The sequence below is a fragment of the Somniosus microcephalus genome, chromosome 4 (assembly GCF_052327205.1).
Source record: "Somniosus microcephalus isolate GS21.2 chromosome 4, FLI_Smic_1.0, whole genome shotgun sequence".
In the NCBI taxonomy this organism is placed as follows: Eukaryota; Metazoa; Chordata; class Chondrichthyes; order Squaliformes; family Somniosidae; genus Somniosus; species Somniosus microcephalus.
The window spans coordinates 49658311-49683597 of record NC_140990.1 but is presented as its reverse complement, the minus strand read 5'-3'; the positions used below and the strand labels follow the sequence as shown (position 1 = coordinate 49683597).

At 48.1% G+C, this 25287-nt stretch overlaps 2 protein-coding genes and 1 long non-coding RNA gene across 3 annotated transcripts in view; all 3 read right to left on the bottom strand.

The window, feature by feature from the left end:
* Positions 1-25287, bottom strand: part of LOC147118825 (uncharacterized) — a 165548-nt gene that overhangs the window by 112069 nt on the left and 28192 nt on the right. The window contains exons 2-4 of the mRNA XM_085983978.1: positions 24514-24522; positions 3238-3357; positions 1640-1707 (exon numbers count right to left, since the gene is read on the bottom strand). Of these exons, the coding sequence (XP_085840104.1) occupies positions 1640-1707; positions 3238-3357; positions 24514-24522 (197 nt within the window). The remainder of the gene's footprint in view (positions 1-1639; positions 1708-3237; positions 3358-24513; positions 24523-25287) is intronic.
* LOC147118827 (uncharacterized) lies at positions 244-11019 on the bottom strand. Its single transcript, XR_015077955.1, has 2 exons — positions 10556-11019; positions 244-4357 (listed from the first exon to the last, which is right to left on the bottom strand). It is a non-coding gene; the product is annotated as an uncharacterized LOC147118827 (long non-coding RNA).
* LOC147118826 (uncharacterized) lies at positions 16601-17476 on the bottom strand (the record flags this gene model as incomplete). Its single annotated transcript, XM_085987043.1, has 1 exon — positions 16601-17476. A coding segment is annotated over one exon (876 nt), but the record flags the coding sequence as incomplete, so codon positions are not given.

Here is a 25287-nt window from a genome sequence, read left to right as displayed (position 1 = left end):
CGGGCGAGTGTCCTCCTTGGAGGGGAACCAGGCAAAGAGGGCAAGTGTCCTCCTTGGAGGGGAACCAGGTAAAGAGGGCGAGTGTCCTCCTTGGAGAGGAACCAGGTAAAGAGGGCGAGTGTCCTCCTTGGAGAGGAACCAGGTAAAGATGGCGAGTGTCCTCCTTGGAGAGGAACCAGGTAAAGAGGGCGAGTGTCCTCCTTGGAGGGGAACCAGGTAAAGAGGGCGAGTGTCCTCCTTGGAGAGGAACCAGGTAAAGAGGGCAAGTGTCCTCCTTGGAGAGGAACCAGGTAAAGAGGGTGTGTGTCCTCCTTGGAGGGGAACCAGGTAAAGAGGGCAAGTGTCCTCCTTGGAGGGGAACCAGGTAAAGAGGGCGAGTGTCCTCCTTGGAGGGAAACCTACCCTTAAGAATCAGTGAAATATCTTGGAATTTAAACGTGTCCATTCCCATTGTTTGGATATTGATGAGCAGCAAGGAGCAGTTTTTTCTCTATTTTGAATATAAATACAAAAGCTCTACTAGACATGTTAAACTACTAGTTATTTAATCAGGGCTGCAGCTGCTGAAAGGTTGACTGTACTGAGGTTTGTGGCCAGAGCTGGCAGGCGTGTTGTTCTGAAGTCTGATGTCTCACACCTGAAGAGTCTGTTTATGTCGTGTTGTAATGACCTTTTTCTGTTGCCTGGTGTCAGAAATAGAAATCAAAGGGAGATGATTTCCAACTCTGTTAATCAACTCTTTGACACATTATATAATATATATCTCCAACTATGACTAATGTATCCTGTCTGATATAAACCAACCCCAGTCACTGACACCAATCTCCTCCTGTCTGATATAAACCAACCCCAGTCACTGACACCAATTTCCTCCTGTCTGATATAAACCAGCCCCACAGTCACTGACACCAATCTCCTCCTGTCTGATATAAACCAACCCCAGTCACTGACACCAATTTCCTCCTGTCTGATATAAACCAGCCCCACAGTCACCAACACCAATCTCCTCCTGTCTGATATAAACCAACCCCAGTCACTGACATCAATCTCCTCCTGTCTGATATAAACCAACCCCACTGGCCCAGAAAGATTAATCTTAGCTGTTACTTAGATTGGATAAGTTTCCATTCCCGTGCCGAGGGGATTGTTGTACCCGACGGGAGGGGCAACATTTCGGGATTCTTGATTCTCCACCAATTCCCATTCCCCTTCTTTCTGGTGGATAATGGAGGTGCCACTGTGTGTAATGTGCAAGTTAGTAAGAATTGTCAGCGAGGATTAATCAGCCCTTTCTAATTGGCGCTGTTAATCAGTGGAACCTTTCAGACAATAAATTGTAAATTTTGTACCAACGATTAATTTAGGATTGAAGTAAAAGTTCATAATTTTATTGTGAACTAATTTCTGATGGGAATTCCTGAATTAAGGGAAAAGATCACAGACAGCGGTTCTTAAAGGGACACTGCAGCCCCGAGAACACAATCAGCTATATATCCAGAATATTAAACTCCAGCCCAGTTTTAGGGTGATTAACATCACCAGAAAGAAACCCCAACTGTCAGAATGAACATGGTTTAGTCCTGGATGTGATTAACAGCAGCAATAACAGCAGAATCCAACCCCTGCAGTCACATGTGACCTCGCTGGTGTGTCACCAGGTGGGATGACTGAGTAAATCCCTTCCCACACACCGGGCAGGTGAACGGCCTCTCCCCGGTGTGAACTCACTTGTTCAGGTGAGAAAGCAGGGAATTATAGACCAGTAAGCCTTACATCGGTTGTGGGCAAAATGCTAGAGTCCATTATTAAGGATAAAATAGCGGAGCACTTGACAAATGGGGAAAGGATCGGACAGAGTCAACATGGATTTACAAAGGGTAAATCGTGTTTGACTAATCTGCTGGAATTTTTTGAGGAAGTAACTGGTAAAATAGATGGGGGAGAGCCAGTGGATGTGGTGTACCTTGACTTCCAGAAAGCCTTCGATAAGGTTCCACACAAAAGATTATCATGCAAAATTAAGGCTCATGGGATTGGGGGCAAAGTATTAACGTGGATAGAGAACTGGCTGGCGGATAGAAAACAGAGAGTTGGAATAAACGGCTCGTTTTCGGAGTGGCAGGCAGTGACCAGCGGGGTGCCGCAAGGATCTGTCCTGGGACCCCAGCTGTTCACAATATATATAAATGATCTGGATCAGGGAATTGGATGCAATATTTCCAAATTCGCTGACGACACTAAACTAGGAGGAGGGGTGGGCTCTGATGAGGATGTCAGGAGGCTACAGTGCGATTTGGACAGGTTGGGGGAATGGGCGGATACGTGGCAGATGCACTATAATGTGGATAAATGCGAGGTTATCCACTTTGGGGGTAAAAACAGGAGGGTAGATTATTATCTAAATGGCAATAGATTGGGAGATGGGGAAGTGCAGAGGGACCTGGGTGTTCTTGTGCACCAGTCACTGAAGGAGAGCATGCAGGTGCAACAGGCGATTAAGAAGGCAAATGGTATGTTGGCCTTCATATCAAGGGGGATCGAGTATAGGAATAGGGATACCTTACTACAGCTGTACAAGGTGCTGGTGAGACCGCATCTGGAGTATTGTGTACAGTTTTGGTCGCCCCATCTGCGGAAGGATGTTCTTGCCATGGAAAGAGTGCAGCGGCGATTCACCAGGCTGATACCTGGAATGGCGGGAATGACCTACGAGGAGAGATTGAATAGTTTGGGCTTGTACTCACTGGAGTTTAGAAGATTGAGAGGGGATCTCATCGAAACATATAAAATTATGGCAGGCCTGGACAGGCTGAATTCAGAGAGAATGTTTCCAATGGCAGGGGAGCACAGAACCAGGGGCCACAGTCTAAAAATAGCGGGCAAATCATTTAAAACAGAGATGAGGAAGAATTTCTTCACTCAAAGAGTGGTGAGCCTGTGGAATTCCCTGCCACAGAGGGCTGTGAAGGCTAATTCAATAAATATTTTCAAGAGAGAATTGGATATATTTCTGAAGGCTAAGGGGATTAAGGGTTACGGAGAAAAGGCGGGGACGGGGTACTGAACTGGTAAGATCAGCTAAGATCTCAGACGAAGATCAGCCATGATCTCATTGAATGGCGGAGCAGGCTCGAAGGGCCGAATGGCCTACTCCTGTTCCTATCTCTATGTTTCTATGTTTCAATGAGGTTGGATGAGTGCCTGAACTTCTTCCCACAATGAGAGCAACTAAATGGCCTCTCCCCAGTGTGAACACACTGGTGTGTCAGCAGGTGGGATGATTTTGTGAATCCCTTTCCACACTCTGAGCAGGTGAACGGCCTCTCCCCAGTGTGAGTGCTTCGGTGTGTCAGAAGGCTGGATTACTGAGTGAATCCCTTCCCACACACAGGACATGTGAACGGTCTCTCACCACTGTGAACTCACTGGTGTCTCAGTAGATGTCTTGTGGTTTTAAAGATCTTCTCACATTCAGAACATTTAAAAGGTCTCTCATCAGTATGAACAATTTGATGTACAGTGAGGGTAGTTAAAGAAGTGAATCCCTTCCCACAGACGGTGCAGGGGAACATCCTCTCCCCAGTGTGAACTCGCTGATGTGTCAGAAGGGTGGATGAACGAGTGAATCCCTTCCCACAGACGGTGCAGGTGAACGGCCTCTCCCCGGTGTGACTGCATTGGTGTTCAATGAGGTTGTGTGATTGTCTGAACACCTTCCCGCAGTGAGAACCGAACTGTCTCAGTGTGAACGAACTGGTGTTTAACCAGGTCCTCGGAGCTTTTAATGCAGTTCCCACAATCAGAACAGTTAAAAGGTCTCTCATCAGTGTGAACTCACTGGTGTCTCAGTAGGTGGGACAAAAAATTTGAATCCTTTCCCACACACGGAGCAAGTGAACGGCCTCTCCCCAGTGTGAGTACTTTGGTGTGTCAGCAGACTGGATGACTGAATGAATCCCTTCCCACACGTGGAGCAGGAGAACGTCCTCTCTCCAGTGTGATTGCGTCGATGAGTTCCCAGCTGGGATGGGTAATTGAATCCCTTCCCACAGTCCCCACATTTCCAAGCTTTCTCCATGGTGTGGGTGTCCTTGTGTCTCTCCAGGTTGGATGATCAGTTGAAGCCTCGTCCACACACACAGAACCTGTGTACGGTTTCTCCCCGCTGTGAACGGTGCAATGTTTTTTCAGGCTGTGTAACTGGTTAAAGCTCTTTCCACCGTCAGTGCACTGGAACACTCTCACTCGGGTGTGTGTGTCTCGGTGCTTTTCCAGTCACACTGATGTTTGAAATCTTTTCCCACAGACAGAACAGACAAACATTTCTCCTTCCACATTCAAAGGCTGATGATATTCCCTGTAAAAAGCAGTTTACAAAAGACATCACTAAGTTCAGGATAAAACTGCAGAACAGATAATTCTAGTTTCTATGGAACATTCTTTCCTCTCTTATTACATAGAATTACCCAGATTGTACAGCACAGAAACAGGCCATTCGGCCCAACTGGTCCATGTGGTGTTTATGCTCCACACGAGCCTCCTCCCATCTCTCTTCATCTCACCCTATCAGCATCTCCTTCTATTCCTTTCTCCCATGTGTTCATTCAGCTTCCCCTTAAATACATCCATGCTCTTCGCCTCAACTACTCCCTGTGGCAGCAAGTTCCACATTCTCAGCACTCTCTGGGTGAAGGAGTTTAATCTAAATACAATAAGTTAGGGGGAAGTGAAGATGAAAATCAGATTTGCAAAGAGAGAATATTAGAGTAGAATGGCGGTTAACATAAAAGGGAACCCAAAAAAATCTTCTACCGGCATGCAAACAGTAAGCGGGTAGTAAGAGGCGGGGTGGGGCCTATTAGAGACAAAGAAGGTGAGATATGCTTAGATGCGCAGGGCAAGGCTAGAATACTCAATGAGTACTTTGTATCGGTGTTTACTAAGGAGGTGGATGCTGACAAAATATCGGTAGAAGTGGAAAAGGTAGAAGGAATGGAAAGGGTGAAAATTGATAGACAGGATGCACTAGAAAGGCTGGGTATGCTTAGAGTGGACAAGTCACCTGGTCCAGATGGCTTGCATCCCAGGTTGCTAAGGGAATTGGGGGAGGAGATAGCGGAAGGGCTTGCCATAATTTTCCAATCTTCCCTAGATGCGGGGGAGGTGCCTGGGATTGGAAAGTGGCAAATGTGACACCGTTGTTCAAGAAAGGGTGTAAGGACAATCCTAGTAACTACAGGCTGGTCAGTTTAACATCAGGGGTGGGTAGAGTTTTAGAAACAATAATCAAGGTAAAAATGAACGGGCATTTGGAGAGATTTAAGTTAATTAAGGAGAGCCAACACAGGTTTGTAAAAGGCAGATCGTGTTTGACTAATCTAATTGAATTTTTTGATGAAGTAACAGAGTGGATTGATGAAGGGAATGCAATGGATGTTGTCTACATGGATTTTCAGAAGGTGTCTGAAAGTACCACATAAAAGGCTGGTTAACAAAATTGAGGCTCAAGGAATAGGTGAGTCAGTGGCAGCTTGTAGGGTTGCAAAGGGGTGGAAAGTTTCCGGTAAATTTCCGGAAATTTTCCACGGGAAGTTTAGCTTGGGAATTTTGCCCAAAAAAGTACATGCTAGCATAATATTGTTTTTTTTGTATTTCTTTCTTTTTTTTCCCCACAGGTCCTCTCTTAAAATTACTAACAGAGATGGAATCTTAATTATTAAGGAATTTCTTAATCAATATATGTTTATCTTCTTACTTGGCTTGTTTTAATAGTTACAAGTTTTGTGTGTGACTGTGAACAAATGTGTCCTGATTGGTTGGATGAGTGGATGAGCGATTAGCTCCCTCTATTTGTAATATTTGCATATCGAATTGTGATTGGCCTGCAGGCATCTGTAAGGCTGCTATAGTTTTTTTAAGATCCAGGTTAGGGGTCCTGAGGGAAGTCATTTTGTTTTCTGCTGATGTTGTGATGATGCAGTAAGTAAATCAGACTTTATACCAAATAAACCAGTTACTTGTTGAACTCTGTTGTCCTTCAATTTAAAATATACAAAATAATACACTATTGGTGATGTAGCGTCGTGTGTGTACAGGTCATGCTTCCATCACATGGAGCATCAGCAAAAATGTACTCACCCTGTTGCAATCGTGCTGATCGACCGCAGTTCGACACAGAGATGAATGCCCTTTATTTCTCTGCATAGAACAATGCCACGTTTACCGTCGGATGTGTGGAAGGATTTTACCCCAGGCATTAAAGATGGAAAGACTGTGTACATGTGCAAACACTGTAGAAAGCCATATGTAAAGAATGCCACAAAGATGCAGCAGCATTTATCCAAATGCAACAACTTCACTCAAAGCTCACAGCAGTCAGCCCAGAGTTCCTCTGCTTCCATTCAAGATGATGATGGTTCTCATTCAGCATCAGGCTCCTTATCATCAGCAACTCCTGGCCCACTTGGAAGGTTCTTTGATACAATGGATAACCATAGCCAGAAGAATGCAGATGAGTGCCTTGCTCGAGCTGTATATGCAACAGGCTCACCGCCAATGTGTACAGGAAGAGATTTTTCAATGTTATTCGCCCTGCATACTGTCCTCCCACCAGACATGCTTTGTCTACTTATTTGCTGGAGGCTGAGTATAACAGAGTCCAAGGAAAGCTCAAAGAAACGATAGCGATGGCAGACTGTGTTGCAGTTATCTCAGATGGGTGGTCAAATGTACGAGGGGAGGGCATCATAAACTACATCATCTCCACTCCTCTCCCAGTGTTCTTCAAGAGCACAGACACGAAGGACAACAGACACACAGGCACATACATTGCTGATGAGCTGAAAGCGGTCATCAACGATCTTGGATCACAAAAGGTCTTTGCAGTAGTTACTGACAATGCTGCGAATATGAAGGCTGCTTGGGCTCAAGTGGAGGAGGCCTACCCTCATATTACGTCTATTGGGTGCGCAGCTCATGGGCTTAACCTGCTCCTCAAGGACATGGGAATCATGCAAGCATATCAGTGCACATACCTGGTGGAAGGGACTTTGTGCATCTGAGGCCCTGTCACCTATTGCATCGGTGATACTCCAAATCCCACCTTCATCGGCGGCCTCTGAACGAAACTGGTCACTTTTTGGGAATATGCATACAAAGGTGCGCAACAGGCTGACTAACAAGAGAGTGGAGAAACTGGTGGCTATCCGGGCGAACCTACAACTTATTGAGCCAGATACAGAAGTGTCCACCACACAGCTAGACACTGACAGAGAGGAGGAAATGGACACGTCAGAGCCAGAGTCAGAGAATCAGGAGGAGCAATGAGGAGTAGAAGACTCAGAAGACTCATGAGTAGAAGACTCAAAGGGACAAAATAAGGACAAATTACAGGCTAAATAAGCTTACGCTCTTTTTATTTTATTTTAGATGGGTCTTTTTTGTGGGGGTTCAATAAAGTTCAAAATTATAACTTAAATAAAGTTTTGAAAGCCTGTTTTTATTTGTATGGAACAGTATGCCTATTTTGATGACAAAGATAATATAAGGGTCAGAGACAAAAACCATCAGTGTGCAAAAAAACTCAAAATTCCCATAAATTCCCAAAAATTCCCATGGAAAGTTTCCTCTTTAAAAAATTCCCAGAATTTTGCAACCCTAGCAGCTTGGATAAGGAATTGGCTTAAGGACAGAAAACAGCGAGTTGTGGTAAATGGCTGTTTTTCAGACTGGAGAATGGTAGATAGTGGTGTTCCCCAAGGGTCAGTGCTGGGGCCACTGCTATATACCTGGATATTGGAATACAGTGTAGAATTTCTAAATTTGCCGATGACACCAAACTTGGGGGTGTGGCAAACAGTGAGGATGATACCAATCAATTGCAACAGGACATAGAAAGGCTAGCAGAATGGGCAGACAAGTGGCAGATGGAGTTTAATACAGAGCAGAGTGAGGTGATGCATTTTGGCAGAAGGAACGGGGAGAGGCAATATACACTGAATGGCAGTTTTAAAGAGTGTGCAGGGACAGAGAGACCTGGGAGTTAATGTGCATAGGTCCCTGAAGGTGGCAGGACATATTGAGAGAGTGGTTAATAAAGCATATGGGATCTTGGGCTTCATAAATAGAGGTATTGAGTACAAAAGTAGAGAAGTTATGCTAAACCTTTATAAAGCGCCGGTTAGGCCACAACTGGAGTATTGCGTCCAGTTCTGGTCACCACACTTTAGGAAGGGTGTGAAGTCCCTTGAGAGGGTGCAGAGGAGATTTACCAGAATGGTTCTGGGGATGGGGGATCTTAGCTACAAGGACAGGTTGGAGAAGCTAGATTTGTTTTCATTAGAGCAAAGGAGGTTGAGGGGTGATTTGATAGAGGTGTACAGGATTATGATGGGTTTGGATAGGCTAGACGGGGAAAGGCTGTTCCCACTAGTTGATGGTACAAGGACTGGGGGGACACAGATTTAAGGTTTTGGGCAAGAGATACAGGGGGTATGAGGAAAAACTTTTTTACACAGCGAGTGGCGAGGACCTGGAATTCGCTGCTGACGGACGTGGAGGAAGCGAAGACACTCAATGTTTTCAAGGGGAGACTGGATAGGCACTTGAGGGAAATAAACTTGCAGGGCTACAGGGATAGAGCAGGGGAATGGGACTGACCGGATTGCTCTACAGAGAGCCAGCACGGACTGGATGGGCCAAATGGCCACCTTCTGTGCCGTTATGACTCTAAATAGGTCTTTGCCAATGAGCACTGCTGCCTCTTTTGTGCATTTCCTGGCGAGGCTAAACAGTTGATATTTTCTGATCAAGAGGAGCTGAGCTCGGCAGCATTAGTCCTGTTTTGCCTCCTTTGGAGACCAGGTGTACGAGCAGAGTGAGCGCAGCCTTCACAGCAACAGCAATAAAATTGTTAGTTGTGAAGGAACTTTGTGTCAGTGCACTGGGCCACAAACAAAGTACGTGTGTCAATTATTGTCTGACTGCACTACTGTGACATTTTAAAGGTGCTATATAAAGGTAAGTTGTTGTTGGTGAGAGTTTGCGGCGTGTAAATGCTGCCCTTCTCACAGCCTGTAAAAGGAGTTTACAAAAGCCATCACTGTGAATCCAGGATAAAAATTGACAAGATTCTCTCCTCCTGGTTCCTGGCCAAGGGGGCCGCGCATGCGCCCTGCTGCCCCCTGAGCCTCTCAAGATGGCGGCCGTTAACCCGGGCCTGTCACCTTGAGAAAGCCCCGCAGCTGCCGCCCCGCTCGGGGCAAACACCCGGCCCGGAGGCTCTTGTTCGGGGCCTGAGGCCCACCCCGGGTGAGTGTGAAGCGGATAATGTTGAGTGTTTTAATAATGGGGCCTGGGGCCGCACTCGGGGTGTGAGCAGCCCGCGTCCCCACGGGGTTCATTTTTTTTTCTACCATTACATTCATTGACCAATTATGGACAATATAAATACAACAATAAATTTTACAGGTAAAATCAATAATATTTACAGTACAAACTGCAACTATTTAATATAAACCAAGAATCCGTCCACGCCAGTCCAACTGGCATCGTCCATCATTCATTCCTCCATTCGTCCATTCGTTCGCTCAAGCATAAGTTCCATTGTGCATGACTGCGTACATGTGTGCCATTTCTATCTGCGTGCATGCGTGCGTTCGTTCATCCGTCCAGCAGGCTTCACGCTCACCAAGCGGGCCTTCATCCTGGGGAGCGAGGGCCCTTCATTCGGTCAAACGTAAGTTTCATTGTGTATGCGTGCGTATCATCTGTCTACCTGTGTGCATGCGTGCGTGCGTTCATCCGTCTGGCAGGCCTCACGCTCACCGAGTGACCCCCCGTCCTGGGGAGCGGGCCCTTCATTCGGTCGAACGTAAGTCCCATTGTGTATGCGTGCGTGCGTGCATATATTTGTATCCGCATGCGTGCGTTCACTAGAGCGTTCGTTCGTTCAATTAAGGAGGGCTTTCACACTAAATAACACCACAATATACAAAGTCCCACAACCATGTCAAAAAATCACTTAAGACTTCAAGTAAACTACTTTTAACCAGAACCCGAAACTTCTTAAAAAAAAAAGTAATACCACTTCAACGCCAGTCCTATTGGCACTCTAATAACTCCTCGTCTTCACTTGATGTTATCCAACCATATAATGTCATAATCCTTATCCACAGTCTTCAACCTTTCCACAGAAAAGAAGCCGACCACTTTCTCAAATCCCGTAAAAGAGGAAAGCGAGTACTGAAATTTCCTCCTTCTTGCTGTTATCACTCACAGGACCCAGCCATCAAGACATTCATTATTCCTTGCTGATATACCTTGTTTTGTCTTTTATTTTCCTTTTTTCCTTTTATCCCATTCTCTTTTCCCATCTTATGGCTGTTCAAGCACCATACTATAGATAGGAACAGTCTATCTTTCCTCCACCAAAATGGCGACACACAAACCCGATCCCATCACCGAAACAAAGCCTCACAGCTGCCACCAGATGGAGCACAAACTCATTCGGGCCGGAGACCGTTCTTCACCTTTAGAAACCGTGCAGCATGCTCACCCACAACATCTCCCGACTCCGCTTGTGTCGACCAGCCGCTCCGCCCTAGGCCCCCCACCTGGGGTCCTCCGTGCTGGGCCTCCCGCCTAGGACACTCTCCTCTGGGTCTTCCACCATGGGCCTTCTGCACTGGGCCCTCCGCACTGGCATTCCCCCTGAGCAGCCGGGGTGTGGAGCAGCCCGTTCACACAGCACCGAGCCGAGCTGAGCTGCTGAGAATATCGCAGCCTCCCCGGGGTTGATGAACCCGCTCCCTGAGCTCGGGGTGTGAGCGGCCCGCGTCCCCCCGGGGTTCATGAACCCGCTCCCTGAGCTCGGGGTGTGAGCGGCCCGCGTCCCCCCGGGGTTCATGAACCCGCTCGGGGTGTGAGCGGCCCGCGGCCCCCCCGGGGTTCATGAACCCGCTCCCTGAGCTCTCACCTGATGTGTCAGCGGCTGCTGCCAAGGTCCGCGCATGTTCAGCTCACACTGCCCGGGTGATTGACGGAGCTCCGGACCAATAGGAAGAGCGGGGCGGGTCTGAAGGACCGAGCGGGCGGCGGGTCCTCCAATCAATAGGGGTGTGTGAGGGGCGGGGCTTGACCGTTAAACCTGAACAACAGAAGGTGAGCTGAGCATGCGCGGGAGGGGCTGATTGTTGGGCAGAGTGAGCTGAGCATGCGCGGGAGAGGTTGATTGTGGAGCAGTGTGAGCTGAGCATGCGCGGCAGAGGCTGATTGTTGGGCAGTGTGAGCTGAGCATACGCGGGAGAGGCTGAGTGTCGGGCAGTGTGAGCTGAGCATGCGCGGGAGAGGCTGATTGTTGGGCAGTGTGAGCTAAGCATGCGCGGGAGAAGCTGATTGTTGGGCAGAGTGAGCTGAGCATGCGCGGGAGAGGCTGCAGCAGGTCAGAGGGAGGCGGGTTAATGAACCCCGGGGGGACGCGGGCTTCACACGCCCCGAGTGCGGCCCCAGGCCCGATTATAAGAGCAGTGAACATTATCCGCCTCCACCCGCGGGTTCACGTTTCACTCCGGCCCGAATCTCAACAAAGCGCCAAACCCCGGGACAGACAGGAAGTGAGTCAGGGAGCGTCTGTAAATGGAGGAGAAATGGTGATTGGTCAGGGAGCGTTTATAAATGGAGGAGAAGTGGAGACTGGTCAGGGAGCATCTGTAAATGGAGGAAAAATTGTGACTGGTCAGGGAGTGTCTGTAAATGAAGGAGAAATGGTGGCTGGTCAGGGAGCGTCTCTAAATAAAGGATAAATTATTCCTTATTTTGGGGCTTGGTTTGTGTGAATAAATATATCACTAATTTCAATTGGACTCTTTTCCATGCCCCAGCTCCTGTAAATACTGGCTGGAAAGGGGCCAGACTCTCAGGAGGCTCCACACCGCTGGCTGCTTATGTGTCAGTGATCTCCCGTCAGATTAATGTGCGTCTGCTGTGTGTGTTTTTAACAAAGTGCCCGAAGCAGTTCATAAGGTGGGGAATCAGTGAGTGTGGAACTGAACCCAGCCGGAGTCAGCACCTTCAGGAGATGGAGAGGGAGGGGAACCAGTGAGTGTGGAACTGAACCCAGCCAGAGTCAGCACCTTCAGGAGATGGAGAGGGAGGGGAACCAGTGAGTGTAGAACTGAACCCAGCCAGAGTCAGTACCTTCAGGGGAGGGATAGAAGTTGACCGAAAGGAAAAATGTTGGAGATGGTGCGATGGATTTGGATTTCAGCACAGGGAGGAGGGAGAGTGTGTGGGATGGGGATTTACAGCTTTAGGGGAACAAGAGAGGAAAGAATGTTCCATAGCAACTAGAATTGTCTGTTCTGAATTTCTATCCTGTACTTACAGTGATGACTTTAGCAAACTCCTTTTACAGGGTATTCGAAGGGGAGGATTTGCAGACAGGAAACTCAAACCAAACATCAGGTCAAGATCTGACAGTCACTCAATTCATCTGGACCTGAATATCATCGGCCTTTGAATGTGAAAGGAGAAATGTTTGTCTGTTCTGTCTGTGGGAAAAGATTTCAAACATCAGTGTGACTGGAAAAGCACCGGGACACACACACCCCAGTGAGAGTGTTCCAGTGCACTGACTGTGGAAAGAGCTTTAACCAGTTGCACAGCCTGAAAAAACATTGCACCGTTCACAGCGGGGAGAAACCCTCCACATGTTCTGTGTGTGGACGAGGCTTCAACTGATCATCTAACCTGGAGAGACACAAGGACACCCGCACCACGGAGAAACCGTGGAAATGTGGCGACTGTGGGAAGGGATTCAATTACCCATCCCAGCTGGAAACTCATCGGCGCAGTCACACTGGGGAGAGGCCGTTCACCTGCTCCGTATGTGAGAAGGGCTTCACTAATTCATCTCACCTGCTGAGACACCAGCAAGTTCACACTGACGAGAGACCTTTTCAATGCTCCAACTGTGCGAACTGCTTTAAAAGCTCTGAGGAACTGATTCAACACCAGCGAGTTCACACTGACGATAAACCATTCAGTTGCTCTCACTGTGGGAAGAGATTCAAGCTGTCATCCAATCTCATTGTACACCAACGCACTCACACTGGGGAGAGGCCATTCACTTGCTGTATGTGTGGGAAGGGAATCACTAAATCATCAAACCTGCTGACACACCAGCGAGTTCACACTGGGAAGAGGCCGTTCACCTGCTCCGTGTGTGGGAAGGGATTCACTCAGTCATCCCACTTGCTGACACACCAGCGAGTTCACATATGACTGCAGGGGTTGGATTCTGCTGTTCTTGCTGCTGTTAATCACATCCAGGACTGAACCATATTTATTCTGACAGTTGGGGTTTGTTTCTGCTGATGTTAATAACCCTATAACTGGGCTGGAGTTTGATATTCTGGATATATAACTGATTGTGTTCTCCGGGCTGCAGTGTCCCTTTAACAACCGCTGTCTGATCTTTCCCCTTAATTCAGGGACACTCATCAGAAATTTGTTTACAATAAAATTAGACATTTTACTTAAACCCTTTAATAATCTTTGGTACAATTCAGTGTTTGAAAAGTTCCGCTGATTAACATCTTCAATTAGAAAGTGCTGATTAATCCTTGCTGACAATTCTTACTGACCTGCACATTACACACAGTGGCACCTTCATTATCCACCAGAAAGAAGGGGAATGGGAATTGGTGGAGAATCGAGAGTCCCCAAATGTTGCAGCAATCCCCTTGGCACAGGAAGGGAGACAAGTCCGATCCAATTAACAGGCTGAGTATCATCAGCCCTTTGAATGTGGAAGGAGGAATGTTTGTCTGTTCTGTCCGTGGGAAAAGATTTCAAACATCAATGTGACTGGAAAAGCACTGAGACACCCGCACCTGAGTGAGAGTGTTCCAGAGCACTGACTGTGGAAAGAGCTTTAACCAGTTACACAGCCTGAAAAATCATCGCACCGTTCACAGCGGGGAGAAACCATACACGTGTTCTGTGTGTGGACAAGGCTTCAAATTATCATCCAACCTGCTGAGACACCAGCGAGTTCACAAGTGACTGCGGGGGTTGGATTCTGCTGTTATTGCTGCTGTTAATCACATCCAGGACTAAACCGTGTTCATTCGGACAGTTGGGGTTTGTTTCAGCTGATGTTAATAACCCCTATAACTGGGCTGGAGTTTAATCTGTACCAATTTCAAATAAATGAGCTTTGTTTCCCACACACGCAGTGTGTCGAGTCCTTGATATCTCGACAATAAGACAAGCTGATTGAGGACTTGTTACAAACTGAGTGGAATCCATCTGAGAACTGAGTTTCCACAACTTGTTAAAAGATGGATCTACAAGATGTCCAAGTCTGACAGGACAGAAAATTCTATTATATCACAGGGTCCACTTCAACCCTCCAGGGCAGTGAGTCCCTGTAATATTGGATTTTAACCTATGGGAAATATTCTGATAATCTGTTATTGTCACGGGGCAAAGCAGCCTTGTTACTTTAACATCAATTTAATCAGACTCAATGGGCAATCCGATCTCCAAAGGGAAACGTCCCCTTAAAGCTGACGGTGTCGGCAGTTCTGCAGCTCAATTCTCAGTGTGAGCGTGTCAGAATGAAAAGCTTTAACAACAGCCGATGTTTCACAAAGGGAGACCTCACCAGACCAAAGGCCATTGGTGGAGTTTAATGGGCTGTTTGTGTCACTGGGCTACAGGAGGCCATTTTTAACCGAAGGAAAACTGGTCACAGCAAACAGACAGACTGTCCCTGGTCCACTCGAACCCCCACCTTCTCTCTCTCTCACTATTTATGGGCACTGCTGCAGTAATTGCTCCTCTGACCTTTCCTCTCTTGTCCCTCCTACTCCCCTAATACACGGCCCGACACAATCTCCCTCCCCCGACATCCTCACTGTGCTGGAATCCACACCAGTCTCCCCATCTGCTCCTTGTTCTCTCCCTGGATCCTAAAACTACTGAACTCAGTCTTCCCCTCCTGAAGTCTACAGGCTCTAAAACTGAAGCTTGGTGTCCCTCAGTCCTGACTCCTTGACTTACCTCCCATTCTCTCCTCCTCTTTCCCCCTTGGTTGTGTTCCACACTCTGGGCCTTGGGCCTTCCCCGGGGATTCTCAGTATGAACAGGTGGGATGTGTTTGGAGACAGGGTGTCCCGGCTCTCCACCATTAAAGGGACAAGGAGACGACCAGCTGGGCTGAATGGCCCTGCTTTATGACATCACTGCAATGCCTAGCAACCAATCTCCCTGGGCCCTGCTCATTATGGGCTGGGTTTAGCTCAGTGCTGTTACAGGAAGGGAAACAGGAGCAGGATTCACCCCGTGTGGAGCCCAGGATTAATGGGGAGAGGTATAGGATCAATTTATACCTTATTGAGTGAGAAATGTCATTGTCCCGGACACTCCCTGTCCCTCGGTATCTGTGTCAGGGAGTGGCTGATGGGTTTACTCTGTATCTAACCCGTGCTGTACCCGACTGGAGAGTGTTTGATGCTGACACTAGGGGCTCAGCTCCACGAGCACAACATTTAACCCAAAGATGATCTGATAAACCCATCAGCTTCTCCCCTGGACACAGGTCCTGAGGGACAGGCAGTGTCTCTGATATTTTGGTTGGTGTCATTGATCAAGTTTAAACACCTCACTCACATCTCCTCTCACCCTGTTTTGTTCTAATGAGAAGTGCCCAAGTTACTCTCATCTCTCCTCCTGGGAAAGAGAAGTTCGCCTCAGTTAGAAACTCAAACAGGCGCTTCACTGCAGACAGGTCATCATGAGGAAACATTTCTTTACCCAGCGAGTTATTATGATCTGAAATGCACTGCCTGAAAGGGTGGTGGAAGCAGATTCAAGAGTAACTTTCAAAAGGGAATTGGATAAATATTTGAAGGGAAAACATTTACCGGGATATGAGGAAAGAACAAGGGATTGGGACTAATTGGATAGCTCTCCCAAAGAGCTGGCACAAGCATGATGGGCTGAATGGCCGCCTTTTGTGCTGTATCATTCTCTGATTCTCTGATAACTAAAGTCTCTCATCCGTGGTATAACCTCAGTGAATTTATTCTGCAGCCTCTCTGTGGCCCCGACATCCTTCCTCGTGTAAGATGCCCAAAACTTATTCTAACTGCAGCTGAACCGATGAGTTTGTTTTCTCCGCCCCATTTATAAAAAACCTTGGGTAACATTTTTAAACCATTTTATAAACTTATCCTCCAACTTTTACAGATTTGTGTATCTGATCTCCCTGTAGATTTTAAAGATATTAACATAACATGGTTAAAATACATTGAGGTAAAATGTCTGATATAATGTGTATTGTGGGAAAGAGAAGTTTAGTTTGAGTTAGAAACTCAAACAGGCATTTCACTGCAGAGAGGTCGCCATGGCAATACTGATAAGACATTTCATTCACTGAATCGACTGGTTGGAATCTGTAGTCAGATCAGGGGAAAGAACAGAGTTTGTCTGTTACTAACCACAATATAAGCTTAGAATCATAGAATGGTTACAGCACAGAAGGAGGCCATTCGGCCCATCAAGCCTATGCCAGCTCTCTGCAAGACCACTTCAGCTAGTCCCACTCCCCCACCCTTTCCTCGTAGCCCTGCAAATATTTTTCTTTCAGATACTTATCCAATTCCCTTTTGAAAGCTGTGATTGGATCTGCCTCCACCACCAGCAGATCTTTTGTGCTTTTAGAGCTCTTCTCACAGTCAGAACATTTAAAAGGTCTTTTATCTGTGTGAACAAGTTGGTGTTCAGTGAGGTGCGATGACCGAGTGAATCCCTTCCCACACACAAAGTAGGTGAACGGGCTCTCCCCAGTGTGAACTCGCTGGTGTGTCAGAACATCGGATGAATTGGTGAATCCCTTCTCACACACGGAACAGGTGAACGGCCTCTCCCCAGTGTGAATGCGCTGGTGTGTCAGAAGTTTGGATGGTCGATCATATCTCTTCCCACACGCGGAGCAGGTGAACGCCCTCGCTCCAGTGTGAACTCGCTGGTGTCTCACAAGCTCGGATAAACGAGTGAATCTGTTCTGACACACGGAGCAGGTGAACATCCTCTCTCTAGTGTGAATGTGCTGGTGTTTCACAAGTTCAGATGAACGAGTGAATCTCTTCCCACACATGGAGCAGCTGAACGGCCTCTCCCCAGTGTGAACTCGCTGGTGTATCAGCAAGCTGGATCTCTGAGTGAATCCCTTCTCACACAGGGAGCAGGTGAATATTCCCTCCCCAGTGTGAACTCGCTGGTGTCTCAGAAGGTTGGATGAATGAGTGAATCCCTTCTCACAGACGGAGCAGGTGAACGGTCTCTCCCCGGTGTGACTGCGTCGATGAGTTTCCAACTTCGATGGGGAACTGAATCTCTTCCCACAGTCCCCACATTTCCACGGTTTTGCTGTGGTGTGGGTGTCATTGTGACTCTCCAGGTTGGATGATCAGTTGAAGCTTCGTCCACACACAGAACACGTGTACGGTTTCTCCCCGCTGTGAATGGTGCAAATATTTTTTCAGACTGTGTAACTGGTTAAAGCTCTTTCCACAGTCAGTGCACTGGAACAGTCTCACTCGGGTGTGTGTGTCTCGGTGCTTTTCCAGTCACACTGATGTTTGAAATCTTTCCCCACAGACAGAACAGAGAAAACATTTTCCTTCCACATTCAAAGGCTGATGATATTCAGGTCCTGCTGATTCGTGTCACTCTCTCAGATCTTGACGTGATGTTTGATTTGAGTTTCTCATCTGCATATCCTCCCCTTCTAATGCCCTGTAAAAGCAGTTTACAAAAGTCAGGATAGAAATTTGGATTTTTCTCCCTTTCTCTCCTGAAGGTGCTGCGTGATGGTGGGGTTGGGCCCCAGTCACTCTTTGTCCTCCAGTACCTCGCCAATGGCAATTCTGAGCTGTGAGCTGATACAGCGAGCTGCCAGCATTTCGACCATGGGGAGCAGCACAGCCGCCGTCCCTGGCTGATTCTGTCAGGAAAAGCTGAGACAAATGGTAGCACAGCAACAACAACTTGCATTTACATGGAACGTTTTACTACGTTAAAGGCGCTAAGGTGCTTCACAAGGGCGTAATCAGGCAAAATTTGACCTTAGGGCCGAGGCAACTGAAGGCACGGCCACCAATGGTGGAGCGAAGGAAGTGGGGGATGAACAACAGGCCAGAATTGGAGGAATGCAGAGTTCATAGAATCAGAGAATGGTACAGCCCTTCGGCCCATTGTCCCAGAGCCAGCTCTTTGAATTTAGGCCCACTCCTCTGCTTTATCCACACAGACCCACAATTTGTTTCCCCAATTCAAGTAGTTCTCCAATTCCCCTTTGAAAGTTGCCATTGAATCTGCTTCCACCACCACTTCAGGCAGTGCCTTCCAGGTCAAAACAACTCGCTGCTTAAATTCTTTCCTCATGTCGCCGCTGGTTCTTTTGACAATGACCTTAAATCTGTGTCCTCTGGTTACCGACCCTTCTGACACTGGAATCAGCTTCTCCTTATTAAGAGGGTTGTAAACACCTGGTCCACTTGGCACTGAAGTGTCTGAAACTCATAATAGGAACTCCAGGGAAACAAAATACTGACAAATGTTAAACTGTTCTGTTGACAAATGAAATCTCAATTTAAGTTATAAAAAATAAATTGTTTAATGGGTTCACACTGACTCACCCGACTCAGGTTCCGCCCCTCAAACACCGCGATTGGTTGCCGAACTCGCTGCTCCCTTGGCCCTCCGGCCTCTGAGCTCTCTTCCTATTGGTTCCCAGGGCCATCAATCACCACTCGCCCACATTACGCTGCCAGACGAGGTTCAGGGGCTCAGAGGAAGAAAATGAGGCCATGAATCTGAGTTGGGAAATACAATGAGAGAAACATGATTCAATTGATGAACTAAACTATTTCAAATCAACTCAAATGAATTGTTGCAATTAATATATTCTTTTTAGTGCGGGTGTCCTTGTGTCTCTCCAGGTTGGACGATCGGTTAAAGCCTTGTCCACACACACAACACGTGTACGGTTTCTCCCCGCTGTGAATGGTGCGATGTTTTTTCAGGCTGTGTAACTGGTTAAAGCTCTTTCCACAGTCAGTGCACTGGAACACTCTCACTTGGGTGTGTGTGTCTCGGTGCTTTTCCAGTCACACTGATGTTTGAAATCTTTTCCCACAGACAGAACAAACATTTCTCCTTCCACATTCACAGGCCGATGATATTCAGGTCCTGATGAATGGAGTGACTCTGTCAGATCTTGATGTGATGTTTGGTCTGAGTTTGCGGCGGTGTGTAAATGCTGCCCTTCTCACAGCCTGTAAAAAGAGTTTACAAAAGCCATCACTGTGAGTCCAGGATAGAAATTGACAAGATTCTCTCCTCCTGGTTCCTGGCCAAGGGGGCCGCGCATGCGCCCTGCTGCCCCCTGAGCCTCTCAAGATGGCGGCTGTTACCCCAGGCCTGTCACCGGGAGAAAGCCCCGCAGCTGCCGCCCCGCTCGGGGCAATCGCCCGGCCAGGAGGCTCTTGTTCGGGGCCTGAAGCCCACCCCGGATGTGTGTGAAGCGGATAATGTTGAGTGTTTTAATAATGGGGCCTGGGGCCACACTCGGGGTGTGAGCGTCCCGCGTCCCCCCGGGGTTCATGAACCCGCTCCCTTAGCTCGGAGTGTGAGCGGCCCACGTCCCCCCCGGGTTCATGAACCCGCTCCCTGAGCTCGGGGTGTGAGCAGCCCACGTCCCCCCAGGGTTCATGAACCCGCTCCCTCCACCAACTTTATAAACCCTGCTGCGCGGCCTACCCGCAGTTTATTAATCTCCCGACCCCGCTCCCGCCGATCTGCAGCTCCACCCGGCGAGGGACACGTGACCCGGGCCCGCGACCTGATTGACGGGAGCTTCCGACCATAGGGAGCAAGCGGGGCGGGGCTGCAGGAGCGTGCCGGCGGCGTGTCCTACAACCAATCGTGGAGCCCGAGGGGCGGGGTTTGACCTTTAAACCTGAACAACAGAATGTGAGCTGAGCATGCGCAGTAGAGGGTGATTGTTGGGCAGTGTGAGCTGAGCATGCGCGGGAGAGGCTAATTGTTGGGCAGTGTGAGCTGAGCATGCGCGGCAGAGGCTGATTGTTGGGCAGTGTGAGCTGAGCATGCGCGGGTGGCGAGGTTGCAGCAGGTCAGAGGGAGGCGGGTTCATGAACCCCGGGGGGACGCGGGCTTCACACACCCCGAGTGCGGCCCCAGGCCCGATTATAAGAGCAGTGAACATTATCCGCCCCCACCCGCGGGTTCCCGTTTCACTCCGGCCCGAATCTCAACAAAGCGCCAAACCCCTGGACAGACAGGAAGTGAGTCAGGGAACGTCTGTAAATGGAGGAGAAAGGGTGACTGGTCAGGGAGCGTCTGTAAATGGAGCAGAAATGGGGACTGGTCAGGGAGCATCTGTAAATGAAAGAGAAATGGGGACTGGTCAGGGAGCGTCTGTAAATGGAGCAGAAATGGTGACTGGTCAGGGAGCATCTGTAAATGAAGGAGAAATGGTGACTGGTCAGGGAACGTCTGTAAATGGAGGAGAAATGGAGACTGGTCAGGGAGAGTCTGTAAATGAAGGAGAAATGGAGACTGGTCATGGAGAGTCTGTAAATGAAGCAAAAATGGGGACTGGTCAGGGAGAGTCTGTAAATGAAGGAGAAATTACTCAGTATTTTGTGGCTGTTGGTTTGTGTGAACAAATATATCTGCTATTCTGTGTCCCAGCCTCTGCAAAGACTGGATGTAAAACTAGTAGGGAGCAGAAACAACGGCCAACAGTAAAGAGGGTCAACGTGCAGAAAAATATTAAACAGGCAACGGTGAAGGCACTTTATCTAAATGCACGTAGCATTTGCAACAAGGTGGATGAATTAATGGCACTAATAGAAGTACAGTAAATGGGTGTGATGGAATTGCCATTACAGAGACATGGTTGCAGTGTAAGCTGGGAACTGAATGTTTCAGGGTACTCAACATTTAGGAAGGACAGACAAAAAGGAAAAGAAGGTGGCGTAGCACTGTTAATAAGGGATAAGATCGGTACAGTAGAGATAAAAGATCTTGGCTTGGCAGATCGTGATGTAGAACCGGAATCAGTTTGGGTTGAGCTAAGAAACAGCAAAGGGTGGAAAACATTGGTGGGAGTTGTGTATTGGCCACCAAACAGTAATGGTAATGTAGGGCACAGTATCATTCAAGAGATTAGAAGTGCATGTAACAAGGGCAATATGGTAATCATGGGGGACTTTAATCTACATATTGACTTGGCAAATCAAATTACCACTAATGATGTGGAGGACGAATTCTTGGAATGCATGCGAGATGGTTTCCTGGATCAGTATGTGGAGGAAGCAACCAGGGAACAGGCTATTCTGGATCTGGTACTGTGTAATGGGAAAGGGCTAATCAATAATCTTGTGGTAAAGGGGCCTTTAGGGACAAGTGACCATAATATGATTGAAGTTTACATTAAGTTTGAGAGTGATGTAGTCCAATCTGAAACTAATGTCTTCAATCTAAACGGAGGAAACTACAAGGGTATGAGGGACAAGTTGGCCATGGTAGATTGGGAGACTACACTAAAAGGTATGAAGGTGGACATACAATGGCTAACATTCAAGATAATAATGCATAATTTGCAACAAACATATATTCCTCTAGGGCATAAAAACCCAAAAGGAAAAGTGATCCAACTATGGCTAACAAAAGAAATTAAAGCTAGTATTAAGTCAAAGGAGGAAGCTTATAAAGTTGCCAGAAAAAGCAGTCAGCCTGAGGATTGGGATCATTTTAGAAATCAGCAAAGGGGGACCAAGAAATTGATAAAGAAAGGAAAAATGGAATATGAGCACAAACTAGCAAAAAATATAAAAACAGATTGTAAAAGCTTCTATAGGTATGTAAAAAGGAAAAGACTGGCGAAGGTAAATGTTGGTCCTTTACAGTCAGAGACAGGGGAATTTAAAATGGGGAATGAGGAAATGGTAGAGAAACTTAAGTAAATACTTTGTTTCTGTCTTCACGGAGGAAGACACAAAAAACCTTCCAGAAATACGAGAAAACCAAGGGTGTTTCGAGAATGAGGAACTTAAAGAGATTATTATTAGTAAAAAAAAGTACTCGCAAAATTAATGGGACTAAAAGTCGATAAATCCCAAGGACCGGATGACCTTCATCCTAGGGTTTTGAAAGAGCTGTCCATTGGAATAGTGGACGCACTGGTTGTCATCTTCCAAAATTCTATAGATTCTGGAATGGTTCCTGCAGATTGGAGGATGGCAAATGTAACCCCGCTATTTAAGAATGGAGGGAAGAGAGAAAACGGGGAACTATAGACCTGTTGGCCTCACATCAGTAGTTGGGAAAATGCTGGAATCTGTTATAAAGGATGCAATAACTGGGCACTTAGAAACTAATAGTAAGATTGGGCAGAGTCAACATGGATTTATGAAAGGGAAATTCTATTTGACAAACCTATTGGAGTTCTTTGAGGATGTAACTAGTGGAGTAGACAAAGGGGAACCGGTAGATGTGGTGTATCTGGATTTTCAGAAGGCCTTCGATAAGCTCCCACACAAGAGGTTGGTGAACAAAATTAGGGCACATGGAATTGGGGGTAATATACTAGCATGGATTGAGAATTGGTTAACAGACAAAACAAAGAGTAGGGATAAACAGGTCTTTTTCAGGATGGCAGGCTGTGACTAGTGGGGTACCGCAAGGATCGGTGCTTGGGACCCAGCTATTCACAATCTATATCAATGATTTGGATGAGGGGACTAAATGTAACATTTCCAAATTTGCTGATGATACAAAGCTAGGTGGCAGTGTCAGTTGTGAAGAGGATGTGAAGAGGCATCAAGGGGATCTCGACAGGCTCAGTGAGTGGGTGAGAACATGGCAGATGGAATATAATGTGGATAAATGTGAAGTTATCCACTTTGGTAGAAAAAACAGAAAGGCAGAGTATTTCCTAAATGGTGAAAGATTGGGGAATGCAGATGCTCAAAGGGACCTGGGTGTCCTTGTACATGAGTCACTGAAAGTGAATGTGCAGGTACAGCAAGCCATTAGGAAGGCAAATGGTATGCTGGCCTTCATTACAAGAGGATTTGAGTACAGGAATAAAGAAGTCTTACTCCAATTATATAGGGCCTTGGTGAGACCACACCTGGAGTACTGTGTACAATTTTGGTCTCCTTACCTAAGGAAAGATGTACTTGCCATAGAGGGAGTGCAACAAAGGTTCACGAGATTGATTCCTGGGATGGCGGGACTGTTGTATGAGAAGAGATTGAGTAAACTAGGCCTGCATTCTCTTGAATTCAGAAGAATTAGAGGGGATCTCATTGAAGCATACCAAATTATTACAGGGCTTGATAGGATGGATGCTGGGAGAATGTTTCCCTTGGCTGGGGAGTCTAGAACCAGGGGCCACAGCCTCAAGATAAAGGGTAGGCCATTCAGGACTGGGATGAGAAGAAATTTCTTCACACAGGGTGGTGAATCTTTGGAATTCTCTACCCCAGAGGGCTGTGAAGGCTCAGTCATTGGGTATATTCAAAATAGATTTGATAGATTTCTGACTATTAAGGACATCAAGGGATATGGCGATAGGGCCAGTGAATGGAGTTGAGGCAGAAGATCAGCCATGATCTCACTGAATGGCGGAGCAGGCTCGAATGGCCCACTCCTGCTCCTATCTATCTATCTTATAAAAAGCGGTACTTCTGTCTGTCTGTCTGTCCAGCTATACACTCTCAAGTTATAGAGCGTACCTACACGTGCGTTACATCAAAAGAAAGCTTATGATTCCAGAACGGTCATAAGCATATTTACTTTTCGGTCGGACAAAAGTTCTGCCCACGGTATCCAAAAAACGTTAAAAATTCCGCTCATTATCCGCACATTATTCAAAATTCCGCTCATTATCCGCTCATTAGCATCGAGTGACGTGAAGGTTGACCAATCGTACAGTCGAGCGACCCGAAGATCGACCAATCGCTGCGTCATGGGGGCGGGTTCATTGCGTGTGCGGGCGGGCCATCCTAGAGTTGAGTGACGTGACGATTGACCAATCCTACGGTTCAGTGACCTGATGGTTGACCAATCGGTGCGTCATATTGCGTGTGTGGGCGGGCCTAATCGTTCTGACCCGAGCTGAGCTGCCGCCATCTTCATTCCTCCCTTGATTTTTTTTCCCCAGTTTGTCTGTGGAGGGCATTTTATCCACCACAAATTTGGTACTTAGGAGCCCAACTAACTCATTATATAATTTGTGTGTAATAAATGAGTCCATTATTTGTTTGGTTTCTCCAGGCCTCAGGCCTTGAAGCCGGGGCCTCTCCTTGCCAGCCACGCCCTAGCTACGCACCGGCCGTCCCGCTGGGCCCGATTCCGAACCAGTGGCCAGCCATCTTGGTAAAGGCTGGCCGGGCACACAGCTGAACTCACTGCAAGCTGCTCGCGCTTCATTCGCGCTCGTGCTGCACGGCGCACGCGCACCTCCACACAGGGCCCACAGAGCGCGGGCAGAGGGAAGCGAGCAGGTTAGCGGGGCTCGGGAGGGGAGGGGGAGGGGGTAGCGGGAAGGGGGAGCGGAGAGGGTTACCTCGGCAACCGGGTTTGGCCAGCCGCAATCGGCCGTCTCAAGCCGCCTCAGGCCCGGCCTGGGGAGGGGGAGGGCGGGGCTCGGGCTGACGGGGCGCTGCGCTCGGCTGGGTCATGTCAGTGCGTGGGGCGGCACGAAGCTCCACAGAGCCATTGCCGGCGCTGGCCTCGGGTGCTTTGTGGCCTGCGGCCGAACGGCGGCTCCGGAGCTCGGGCTGACCGGGGCGCTGCGCTAGTCTGGGCCATGTCAGTGCGGGTGCCCCAGGCCCCGGGGCCTAGCCTTCTCCAACCGCCGCCGGCAGCGCAACTCTGAACACTGGCAGAGGGGAGAGGGTCTGCTGGCCCCCCTCCTCCCTTTCTCCCCCTCCCCTTCTCCCCCCTTCCCCTTCCCCACCCCCTCCTCCCTTTCTCCCCCCTTTCCCACCCCCTCCACTTCCCCCCTCCCCGTCCCGTTCCCGCCTCCCCTTCCCGCCTCCCCTTCCCCCCTTCCCCTACCTCCCCCCTCCCCTTCCCGCCTCCCCTTCCCCCCCTCCCCCTTCCCCCCTCCCCATTCCCCTCCCCCTCCTCCCTCCCCATTCCCCTGCCCCTCCTCCCTCCCCATTCCCCTCCCGCTCCCCC